At 40.8% G+C, this 12,783-nt stretch overlaps 1 protein-coding gene across 3 annotated transcripts in view; it reads right to left on the bottom strand.

The window, feature by feature from the left end:
- ntng1a (netrin g1a) overlaps nt 1–12,783 on the bottom strand; it is a 132,236-nt gene that overhangs the window by 116,481 nt on the left and 2,972 nt on the right. For all 3 annotated transcript variants that reach the window (XM_080865753.1, XM_080865752.1, XM_080865751.1), the window contains exon 2: nt 231–902. In XM_080865753.1, the coding sequence (XP_080721879.1) occupies nt 231–482 (252 nt within the window). In that variant the 5' untranslated portion in view covers nt 483–902. The remainder of the gene's footprint in view (nt 1–230; nt 903–12,783) is intronic.

The following is a 12,783-nucleotide window of genomic DNA, read 5'->3' as shown; positions in this document are numbered from 1 at the left end:
CTAAACAGCAGAACATGACGTCAATGGGCACAAGCCTCTATTTCTTCAGCCACAGTAAGGTATCTGAGTCACACAGGCTTTTGAAAGTGTCTGTCATGGCTGTGGGGTTGAACAAGCCGAGAAGCAACTTGATACACAGGAACAGATAAGAAAGACGCCTTAGGTTGTCTTTTTTTCCCCTACTAGGTGTACAACTTAAAAAAAAAAGTTTCACTTTTCAGCGTACTCACCAGGGCACAGTACGTCTCTGGAGGGTCTCCACAAGTGATGTTGGGAGGATCTAGAGTCACCTTTAGGTACTGGGTCATATCTGCTGCCTCGGGTTGGCAGGCCATGTAGTCCCAGGTTAAGCCTTCATCTGAATAAACCTGGGACTTGCACACATCGTAATGTCCCCATGCTGCAGCAGGGTAGTGCTGCATGGCTGCCTGGCAAACACCAGTCCACAGTGCCTGCAGCGTCAGTGCAAAGTGGAAACGCATGACTGGCCCTTTCTCAGCTCCTTGTTAAGGAGCCGTATCTCCTTCTGAAGGGTGTACAAACAAGGGATCGCTCTTCGACTTCCACTTACTAAACTTCACTCAAGAAGAGTGAGGAGGCATGCCAAACTCCCTTTCGGTGGAGCACGGGTTGCTTTACAAGTGTTTTTCAGTACAATTTCTGTCTCTTTCAGGTTTTCGAGGGGCGGTGGATGATTTGAGGGATGGTGAGGCTACCAGCCCATTGAGAAGATAAGACAGGACCGAGGGAGGGAGGAGGATGGTGGAGGAGAGAAGGAAGAGGAAGAGGGGGGAGGCAAGACGGAGATAGCCCTCTGACACGCTGATAGGAAGATGAGTGACGGGTCTCCTCAGCTTGCCTGGCTGTCAATCATGGTACTCGTCCTGCGTGACGATCTGGCACTGCAGAGAAACAGGAGAAGGAGAAGAAGAGGCGGGGTGAATATACCTCACTTATGGGAATAGGATTTGACAGTGAGAGAACATTAGCTGGGGCCACGTCATGAGTAAAAGGTGTACGTGTGAAAAGAAAGTTGGATGGGTGCGAGAAAAAGGTGCCGTGCTGGTGTTGGTTGTCGATCAAAACACAGAAAATCAGTAAGCGAGGCCACCGGGGTAAACTGGATCCTGCTGCTTTCACGCCAAACCCTCATCACACTCAGCGGTATTAAGCCTACAGTGTTACAGCTTTCCCACAACCACACTCACCTTACACCTCAGTCAACTCAAACACCATACAATGCATGGGAAAAAAGGACAAATAGCATGCAGAACATAACAAAATTTCATGTGTTGTTCATTCATGGAAACCATTCACCTCAGTGCTGCTTTAATCATAAATACTGGACAGTACTCTAAATGGCTGCTTAATGGTTTAAGCTAAATGCAAATTTCAGCTTCTCTTTTTGGTTAGCGCCACTTTGTATCAGTGCTTTATGGGATAATACAGCAAAAAATCAAGTTACAGCAGGGAAAATGTGCAAAAACCTCACATCTATAAAACACAGACATGCGTGTGCACTTTTGTATTGGTGCATATACATGTGCAAACACACCAAAGTTCATATGAAAACAAAAATACCAATAAGTACCAATCGGTTCAGTGTATTGATGCTAAATTTGATCTTACAGATAAAACATTTTGTCCGAGGTATCAAGGACTTGTACTGTGTCAGCTGCACAGGGGGATGGAAAAAATGATATTGTACAGTTGAAATCAATTGTGTAGTGAAAAACCCTGAAGTATGTTAAGGTTCAAAATTGAGGAGGGAGAGTACAAACCACCCATGGTCCAGAGGATCTTGGTCCAACAATGATTTTAATGAATACACGCGTGGGAAGACACTCTGTACGCAGACAGCCAGTAGTCCTCGACTTAATCAAAGCATGAACAGATATTTTATAGCATCAGGGTTTGATTTACTGACGCCCCTTCATGCGTCACAGATACATTTTATACATAGATCAGATCAACACCACAATGGCTTTTCACCTAGAAGATCATCTTCTATTTTCATGGCTGGTACTTTCCGTTATCTTAAAGTGAATTGTTCCTCTTTCTTGTCGAGACATCACTAATCTCTCCTCTAAATAAATTTAACTCATGTGTGTGTGTCACGACCTCACATGCTCTTTCTCAATTCACCTGTTGCACTTCTGACCTTTCACCAGGACAGAGGCTCACTGAGACTATGTGTATGTCTTCTACTAAATAAATGTTTTAACCAAGAACCTCTACTAAAAGCTTAATATAAAATGATCTGATATATAAGTGTTTTGTAAGCATGTATTGCAATTCCTTCTATGGCTCCAAGTCACTTGCACAATAGATTGTCCGAACATCGCGCCGAACAAAGCTTCCGACCCCCAATTAATTGACCGAGCTCCAACTCTTTAATAAGCACAGATATGCATTGTGTATAAAATAGTCATAACTGCTTAAGGCCTTCTTAAAGCTATCTGTTACATTGTTAAAGCCTCGTCTTAGCCTGCTGCTCAAAATAACTTCCACTTCTGCAAAACTCTCCAAGCCTGTTTCCTGTCAGCCTGTGACTTTTAGCTTTTCTGAAAGACACACACTGTTCAACCCCTGAATGCAATATAAACTCCAGATTATATTATTAATGCAATGGTAATGATGACAATTATTTAACAATAGCAGTAAAATAATTTCCCTGCTCCACAAGTACTTCAAAAATAAAAGTTGGCAACATCGGGAGTATTATGATACTTTAACAGCTATCATGAGCACTGGAGTCGATGATCCAACAGGGAGTCATGGGAGGCTTTTATGTCCGTGTTGTCATTAATAATATATAAATATTGTTTTTTTCCAGTTCAAGTTTAAGTTCTTGATTAAATGTACTCAAACAGAGATTGATTGATTTTTTTTTCACTTGCAGGCAATGGTAAGACACATTTTGACTCCCTGATAAAGCTGATGTAACATTTGTAGAAACTGTGAAGGGTGTGAAGGACACAGAGAATAAAGAGGTAATATTATTTATTATCTACCTGATTAATGAAAATCCATTAAAGAAAAAACAAAGAGCCCCATCAAATGCTCCATTAAATGCTCCACTATCTTCACCTGGGAGAGCTCTCCTAGTTGTTACAATCGAGCATAGCATCCGGGGGTCCATAAAAAGCTAGCTCGTCCGGCCCACCATCCATCACTATTCAAAGGTTAGTGTAATGTGTGAAGTACGTGGGAACATTTTCTTGACAATAGCTGGCTGCACTACACAAACGAATGAGAATTAAAAATCCACTGAAAAAAGGTAAAAGTGACCTTGACCTTGAGCACAATTTGGATGAAGACCCATTGTGTGTAACTTTGATTAAATTCTGATTGGAGCAGCAATTCTTTCAAATTATGGAGAGATGGGCAGACGACAGACATCTCACCACCCTGTAAGCTCATCTGACTGATGCAGCAGAGTTAGAGGTAAAACGGTACGCTTTCTAGCTAGTGCTAAGTCTAAGTATACTACTGTATATGTAAGAATTCTGGGTAATTTGTACGCAGAACATTGCACTCTCTGTTACTACGTTTTTTGTTTGTGGAAGTTTGTTAGCAGATATACCAACTTGTGACCGATCATTAGAAGCCACCGCAATACAAAAACACTATAGGAAGTTAAAATGTTCTCAGTAAAGGTGCAGCCCCTGTGTGTGTGATCCAATAATTCCAAACATCCTATGGCAAGAATAAAGAGACAAAACTGTTTTCAACATTACAGGTTAGTAATTAATGATGACTGGGTAATGAGTCATGGAGCTCCAAAATACTGTATTCATGACATATCACACTTAATCAAGACAACATCCTCAGCCAGGTAGTAGAGGCTTTGACCCAGAAACAGGGTTGCTAAATCTTTATGTAACAAGTGCACAGATGAAAAGATGAGATGAAGAGATACTCATGAGATTTGTGAGAATGAATCAAAGCAGTGAAATCAAGACAATGAGCGGAAAGACAGTGAAATACTCATGTGTACTCCAAATTCCTTTCTATGGGTTTGTCTATGCAACCAGAATATTACAAATAAATGTAACAGTTATCTGATCCATACTGATATAAACCAAGTGATTAAAGCTGCCTTAAATGAAGGACGGAGTGAACCGTACTCCACAAAAATGAAGTGGCCACTTTTGAGATTGTCCCACATTTCAGCATTACTAGTTCATGACTGTTCACAAGTTTTAAAGGAGTCTCGCAGATGGTGGATTGTCCATTGCAGGAGCCACAGTCCTATATCACATACAGTGATTTACTTCATAGCGTCTATAGGATCCATTTATAACTGCCAACCATTGTGGGCTATGGCCTCGTTTTTTCTTCTGTCTTCAGCCTTCTCTTATTTATTTTTTTCCACATACGCTTTTTATTCCAGTTTTTGTGAATTTAGGTTTCTTTTTTACTTATTTAAAACATCTTTGAAGTAAAGATGTCTCCGACCCACATTTATCTTTATATTTCAAAAAGCAAGCCAGATGACCAAGGTCGTAGGTTATGTGAACATTTCCTGCTTCCTGCCTTCAAGCAGCAGCCCAACTGAGAGTGATTGATGGAGAGCAGACTTGGAGACTGAAGGCTCCTTCTCTGGTCTCTGTTGTGCTGCTTTTTTGCAGTATGTGTGCAGCAACAAAACACAGTTTGTAGTCATGCCTGATCACTTTCACCTAACAGACACTAAATTAGGTCTAAGCGATCTCTGATGTTCACTGATGGTGTAGTATTGTTTTAATTGCTAACTTTAATTGCAATTAATTGCAATTAACACAGCCATGTTTAATAAACCCTAAGGGCAATACTATGGGTAAAATTGGATCATGTTATCATACTACAGACACACACACACACATATAGATACACATATATATTTATTTATTTATTTAAGGAGAAGTTGAATAAAAACTAAAGCTCAGAATTATCAAAATGTGCTAAGAAGCAGCTGAGCACAAGCTGTGACAGGATTATAAAAGGAAGTGTAGTGTGAGAGTATGAGAAAGTCAGTATGTGGAAAGAAATAATACACTTCTATAGAAGCTGAAGTCACATTTAATGGTCTACCTGAAGCCTAAAGATGTGTTCAAATGAGTAGATGAGCATAAGCATAATAGAGACGGAGATGAATGCCCAGATGAAGGGAGTCCACTAAGGACAATGTAAAGACATATTTAGTTCTATTTCACATGCAAATGTAGCAATAAGGCTATTTTTATTTGCCTCTTAAAATGTAAATTGGACGCATTGTACCAAAGTAGGGTAGATATGTGATGCTTCTGTGTTTCACACTGTGGCATTTGGAGTCATTTCAATCCGACTGAATGTAAATCATAATTTTTAGAAACAGTCAAGGTCAGGGGCAAAGACTCAGTAGCATATAAATACACTGTGCAAAGCAGCAGAGGCACAAAGTGGGAAAACATCCATTAATAATGTTGGAAGCCAGATGATATAAGCAGAAATGCAAGGTACCTAAAAACAGGGCAAGATAAGATGAAAAAAATAACTCCAATTGATCACTAAAGCACATATCCCGAGCTTTAGCATTCATTCTAAAAAAAAAAAAAAAAATCCATTCAAGAATCCAAGAATTAGTGGAAAGAATTTAATTTTGCAGGTAAAATAAGCGAGAAATACAATGTGAAATATAGAGTAAAGTATTGCAGGTCAGTGGGCAGAGGAGGGAGGAAGAGATTTGGGGGGGGGGGGGGGGGGGGGGCAGAACTGAAGCACCTTAAATGTAAAATGTAAGAATGTCAATGGGGGAGATGTCAGCAGGTGAGGAAGCAGCCAATTATCCAGACGAACTCTTGGCACAGAGCTCCCTGTTCCCATTAAGAGACATAATATTACCGTGTTAAGAAGGAGACTAAAGAGATGGCTGGAAAGTGTCCGTGTGTGTAATAGCGTGTGTGTAATAGCGTGTGCGCACGCCTCACGTGCAACCTCTGGATAAAAAGTGGTTCGAGTCATGGGTAATGAGACAACAAGCACGGGCGAGGGCTTCGATAACAAGCAATAGAGATCACAAAAGCTGGGTCATTATTACTCCACTAGCCTGGACACAGCAGCCCCTTCCTCTCATTACTCCCTGCTTATAACCCTCTGTCGCTCCAAGCAGACGAGGTGAGAGCGAGAAAAGGAGAGCAGATGGAAGAAGTGTGGATGTGCATCTTAAGTGAGAAAATGGTTTATTTTAGGGCAGGCTGCTTCCTCCAACCATCGATCAAGGTCTAAGGACATCAGAGGAGGTGCGCTCGGAGGAAGCCTGAAAATTCTTCCACGTATAGGAATATATACTGCATCGTATGCACACGGCAAGTAACAGTGGGAGGTCGCTGAATATGAGAGAGGAGCAGACGTAGAAAAAAAAAGTATTATTTTAAAACTCTTTAAAAATAGCTTTTCTCTTTCAACAGAACTGCATATTGCTCAATTGCCTAGTCATTCAGAAATATGGGATTTAACTACTTTTTAAAAATGTTATTACACTGATGTATTAAGTTGTAATGTACGTTAAAAAAACAATCAAGTCATTAGAAAAAGTTTAAATACGTCACAAGACCTGTCCCAGTTGATGAAAAAATATATTCAGTATGATAAAGAAAAGCCCCACAGCATTTCTTCTGTTAGACGTGGAAACACAAACAGATATGTTATAAATGAGGCTATAACTAATAAAAGTTTGGATCTCACATCTTTATCCTGTTAACAAATGTCTGAAACAATGATCATTTTTAAGGTTTTCAGTCATTAATCGTTACTTTTTATTTTCAGTCACAAAAAATACAGTCATGGAAATATAAATTCCTATGATCTCATATTGGGAAGAAAGAGTTGCTTTAATTTTTTATTGATTTAATTATGATATTTCTAATTATTAGAGTATTATAAAACCTTTAAATGCAGCTTCATGGAAAAATGGTAAGAACTACAGCTCCATGTCTGTGGGTGCCCCTCAGGTTGCTATGGTATTTATGGGTATGCCTATTTTTATATTATTATCTTTGACATGTATTTTATGTCTATTCTGTGTCATAAAAACAAATATCATATTTTCTATTCAAAAATGTCAAGTGGATGCTGATGTTTACCAAAATAAGATAAAAAAATCTCCACAGTCTGCGATGGGAGTTTACAAACAAAAAATCAACTGAAAAGATAAAAAGGGAAAGATTACAACCAAAAAAATGGAATAACAGGCACTTCAGGTAAGTTTGGACAAGTACTGAAAATAAACCAGTGCACACTGGCTGTAGGGATACAAAGCTACCAACAGAGCACCTTCACACGCTGTAGATGTGCGACACCAAATATGTGCATCATGTTCTTTTCTAGGCTTGAGAGGCAATGCTGAATTCACAGAGTGAATTGGTTTTGGAGTTTTAAACATTTAAACAATCGCACTAATTAGCTTTACCTCCAGATCCTTGACTCTGGCATTGTTGTGACTGAAGGCAAATTGGATTTGTTTCTCAGATCAGGTCTTAAGGGCAGACTGCTGACTTTCGTATTTGCCAGTGATCGGATCAGATTTGCGTATCCAGACAGTACCAGAACCAATCTGCATGAGCTGCTGCGGTAACAACACAAGTGTCAGTAACTGCATTGCTCCACTTGTGACGCAGCTTTCTAAGAAGCCTTCCCTAACAAAGTAGCAGCATATAATTTGCTTTGGCATCTGTTATTCTCCATGTTGCTCTCTATAGCGCTCTGCAAGTGGCAGCATGAATTACACTCAAACTTACATTTCTCATAATTTTTTTTATTTTTTTCCACAATTCCTAAAATCAATCCAAATAAAATAAAATCTCGATATGGCGAGAAACAGATTTGGGCTGACAAGTCTGACAGTTACGTAGTTGCACATACTTGTATCGCACATTTCTTTTTTTCGTCTAGATTTGTGTCACATTATCATTTTAAACACATTATTAGCTGATCGGAATACAATTCTACGCAAACCCAAACTCCATCTACATCTCTCATTATTTCTTTCTGCTCTGGAAAACCTTTTTTTTTAGAATGTATTGTCCTTTCATCGTTCTGGTCATTAAGAGCATACATTTTTAAAACTTTAATCATAGGAAACCATATTTCCACGAGTGCTTTTGCTTTTTTAAAGTTAAGAAACCCTGCCACTGTAGCCTCGCACTTTTCATCAGTGTGAAAGAATTGATCAAATTCCAGCATCAACATAAATGGGTTAAACCGAGTTGAAATGAGCATAAAGAAACTTTCAAAAGGTAAAAATATAAACAGCACACACACACACGCACGCACTGTGAAATATACTGAAGGCAAAACATCCTAGTAAAGCAGTGACAAATGGAGCACGTTTTGAATAGCAGTAAGCTTAAAAACATGAACATTAGATTGAGAAATTGAATTATTAAGATTTTTACACATACAGCCATACATTATTTTGCTTCTGCTCTGTTTTGTTAAGTTAAAATAACTGTTTCTTTGTTTCTTCAGCAGGGACGTTGTTTCGATATGACTGTATGTGCAAAAGACCTACTGTGTGGGTCGGAGTGGAGTTGCCATTTAGACTGAAGGTAGACTTTTTAGTGAACATGAGGGGTTTAGGGCAGACCGTGCAAAATAATAAGTCTCAAAAATCTTACATAAGGATTTAAAGAAGTTTTCATTTTCTGAAAAGCAGATTTGTACGGGAGAATGACGCAAAGACCCCAGTAGACTGGAGAGCACAAGTCTGGGAGCTGAACAGATCTTAATTTGCATGCTGAAGAAAAACCCTTTATGACTGTGCAGTTAGTCAAGAAGGTACTCCAGCATGTGTGTGCACAGGTTGCAGTGTCAACAATCAAGAGAAGACTTCTTGCAGATGCTCAGAGGACCTGCTGCAAGATGCAAAACCACGGTAAGCCTCAAAAGCAGAAAGGCCACCTGCAGCTCACATAAACATCCAAAAAGAAAGTTTTGGAGCACAAGCGTATGAAATGAGGGAGCAAGTTTTGTCTAAACGTAGAAAGAAGAAAGACAGGAAAACTAAAAAAATAAGCAGCTCCACCCAGAGCATCAAACATGGAAGTTGCAGCTATTTTGTCTTAAAATGCTTCCGGTGGAACTGATTGTTTCACACATGACACGATGCAGAGGTGCACAAATTCAACTGATGGGTTAAACCTAACTGGAAAATTTGTCATCATCCAGCAAGACTGTTTTCCTAAACAACCAAAGAACATTTTAGAGTAAAGACGAGGTATTTCCTCCACTGGCTGAGAGCAGACACCCCACAGAACCCACGAGCTCAAGGAGATTACAGTGAAGCCCGGAGAGAGCATCAAGCATCTGCTGCTATCTGCGAGACAAAGACTTCAGGCCATCATTTACTGCAAAAGTTTTCACCAAAATGTTATATGTGAGGATTTGCTTTGTCCAAATGAATCCCTGCGCTGTGTCTCCACTCAGTTGTTTCCATAATGACACAAACCCGATGAAATTAAACATATTTAAGGTGTTGGTGCTTTAATGCACAGTTACTATATGTCAACCTGAATGGGTTGAACACAGAGCCTGGAGAACAACAGATGCTTACTACTGGATTGTAAAGAAAAATTACTTCAAGACGTTAAAGCAGTGATTTTAAGGTGGGGCAGAGGAAATAAAAAGCAGCTTTAACTTCTATTAAAGGTCTTTACAGAAGTGTGAGTGTGATTAAAAAAAAATCTTAGAAACAAAAAGTGTTAGTCACTCCGGGGAAAATAGCAACGTATTCAAGAGCCTTGTTCAGGCAGTGTCATAAACCACATACAGTAGAGCAGTTCCTCACAGCCTGTCTGAAACATCAGGGGACTGTAGACATCAACCCGCCAGGCTGCAACCTGCAAGCTTTTATATTTAGACACATGAATCTTTCACAAGGCCCCGTAGAACTGGGATGGGGTTGTTCGGTTGGTGAGGTCACCACCCATCAAAAGCAGCCTTTTCACCCAACTGAACACCTCTCTCTGGGGCTGAGAAACGGCCCTCTGCGTCCTCTTCCATTTCATCCCAGAGGAGCACACGAGCACTGACTGTTTATCCTCATCACAAGGAAAAAGTTACGTGCATGTCCCCAGAGCTGCACTTCACTACTAGTGGGAGTAACTTGTAAACCATGCACATTGTCAAATAAACTAATGAAAGGACGACTCCTTATCAGTTTGTAGTTCTTCCTTTTTTCTCACTCTAGCCCTAAATGTGTACGTCTGAATCTAAATCCAGTGCTTTTGTCCCACTTTAATTCCCCATTCTTCCACTTTCTAATTTCTGTTTATATTGAAAATTCATTTCTGTTGACCAGTGGTTTGTGTGGGTTCAGCATTTTCTCCTGCGATTGACTGCCAACATTCTCCACTGCTTCGGACAGCATTTCTTTTATTTTTTTTAGTCCGCCTGTGAACAAAAGAGGCCATTTTGTCACCCAACCAAAAAGAACTATCAGGTCATAATCGCTTCCAAACCATCTACAATGGCCCACAGGGGGCAGTACTTACACACCTGCCACATTATAAAGCAATTTGATGAGTAATAATGTCCCAAAATGTAAAAAGTGTCCACTTTAGCTCTAAAGGGTGCACTCAGGACAAGGTGCGGTGGAAAAATTACGAGCTTACAGCTGATATTTGAGCTATTTTCCTGCCTTTCATTTTTAATTTCACACATTTTATGCACTTTCAAGGGCAATTTCTGACCCTGCTTCTGTCCTGTCGCTACCTGCTTTCATCTTTTCTGACTCCACCTGTTTCATATTCCCTACCAGTGCCTTACTATAAGAGAAACAAGAACGCAGGAGTGAGAAGGGGAGAAAGACAGGATGGCAGACAGTCGGAAACAGATGAAAGATAGATAAAGATAGAAGCTGGCTAGGCTTCAGGAAAGAAAAAACCCTCCTGCCTGCTCTCTGCGCGCCGCTCACCAGATTTCTCTGCCTGCTTTTTTTCAGAATCCCTAATCTTGCCTGTTAACAACCTGCCAATAGGGCCACTGTCCTCATGAATAAACATACGGAGAGTGGAGCATGGCCCTGAAAACATGACAACCAGCGCTCATGTGAGCACGCCTATAATGCGAGTGAGCTTGCCTGCGACTCAGTCCATCACTTAGCACTTTTTTTCCACTTCTGAAAATGTCGCCACCTTCAATTGGCAGGCTTATGATCTTTTAATATGAAGAGACTGTGTGGTGGAGATGAGTGGGCTGACTCACAAGAGCTCAGAGTTAAAGCTCCGCTGCGGGGTTAGACAAATAATTTGCCTGTTTTTGTTAACTGGGCTTGCACTGGCCCTTGTTTTCCTCTCCTGGTGTGATAAATGTCTGACGGAACCAGATGCAATAAAAGAACAGAGCCACGAGTTCTGTCAACCTGATGTTCATTCGTTAAGAATTTCAGTTGCTCTTCTCCGAGAAGCTTTCCCACCCTCAGGATAAAAAAAGTGAAAAATGGACAAGATAATAGGCAGTGAAAACTGGATAGTGCTGGCTATCAAAAAGCCATGCTGGAACTCTAAGGTAATCATTCCTTAAACAGGATGTGGCTGCAGTCTGTCTTTGAATCAAGCATCTACTGGAGCCAGACAGGTCAGGCCTCTGAAGGCGCACAAATCCCTGACGGCCAAAGAAGACGTGCTTCACTTGCCTCCACCAGCTGTATCCGCCACCGTCCTCCATCACTCCCTCTTTCCATCCACCCCCACCCCTTCCTCTGAGCTGCTCAAGCTGCCTTGTGTGCTCTGTGTGTGCGGGAGCAGCACTTTTGACAGGGTGACTGTGGCGATGCTGACCCAAGTCGAGCTGAACGCCCTCGGGCGTCAGTTACTCCAGCTGCACATATAGAGCAGCGCGTGGGGCACCCGATGAGACAGTGAGACAAGATCACTCCTACTTGCTCCCTCCCTCCCTCCTCCTTTTCTCTGCTTCCCCTCGCCACCGAGCATGCTTCTCTTTGCGACACAGGAACACCTTATGCATTATTAAAGACACTTTTCCTAAAAAGGCTGCTAGCACATTATTCTGCAACCACAGTGACATGTCTCGATGCTCAAAATGTCCACTTTAGCTCTGAAGAATGTGCTCACCCAGGTAGCTCTCTCAAGCTGACAGTATTGTGAAAAGGTTGGAATAGTCACACAGTTTAAAGCGACAGACGCTTGGAGCACACAAATGATGGCTCAGTGTTACCTACGAGTTTTTGATAGCATTAGATATAAATGACAAAGCACATAAAGCACAAAGTGACTTCAAATCTGATATCAGTCACTCATTTATGCCAAAAACAAGTGTAGCTGATGCTGTGTATGAAGTGTAAACTAAATCCAGAAACCCTCCAATGCACACTGTGATCCTCCAGTCAGAATTTGGATGGAGCCTGAACCAAAGAGCGCTCATGTTTAATGATAATGGTTAAAGGCATCTGCTTAAAACAGCAAGGGTTTTTTTTTAGACTAATTCAAGGTGAAGCCATTCTAGTCTTGAAGATTATAACTATTATTTTAAAAAAAATAGCATAACTGTACTGCCACATACTGCTTTGTGACAGACCTGGTGTCACTCATTGGGCTAGGAAGCATCTTTAAATCACACCAGGAGCTACCAAATGTGCAAAAGTGACCAACACCTAAACCAAATATACCAAAAAAGCTTCTAAATGCAAGAGACAACACAAGGATGCATTAAAGGTGGAGTAACTGCTTGCAGCGTGACACTAATATAATTATACATGGCAGTGAAGCAAGGACGTTGTAATAAGTTCCACAAGGGGGCGCC

Source organism: Rhamphochromis sp. 'chilingali' (genome assembly GCF_963969265.1).
Source record: "Rhamphochromis sp. 'chilingali' genome assembly, chromosome: 18".
Taxonomy (NCBI): domain Eukaryota; kingdom Metazoa; phylum Chordata; class Actinopteri; order Cichliformes; family Cichlidae; genus Rhamphochromis; species Rhamphochromis sp. 'chilingali'.
The sequence above is the reverse complement of the archived record's forward strand: the minus strand, read 5'-3'. Positions and strand labels throughout refer to the sequence as shown.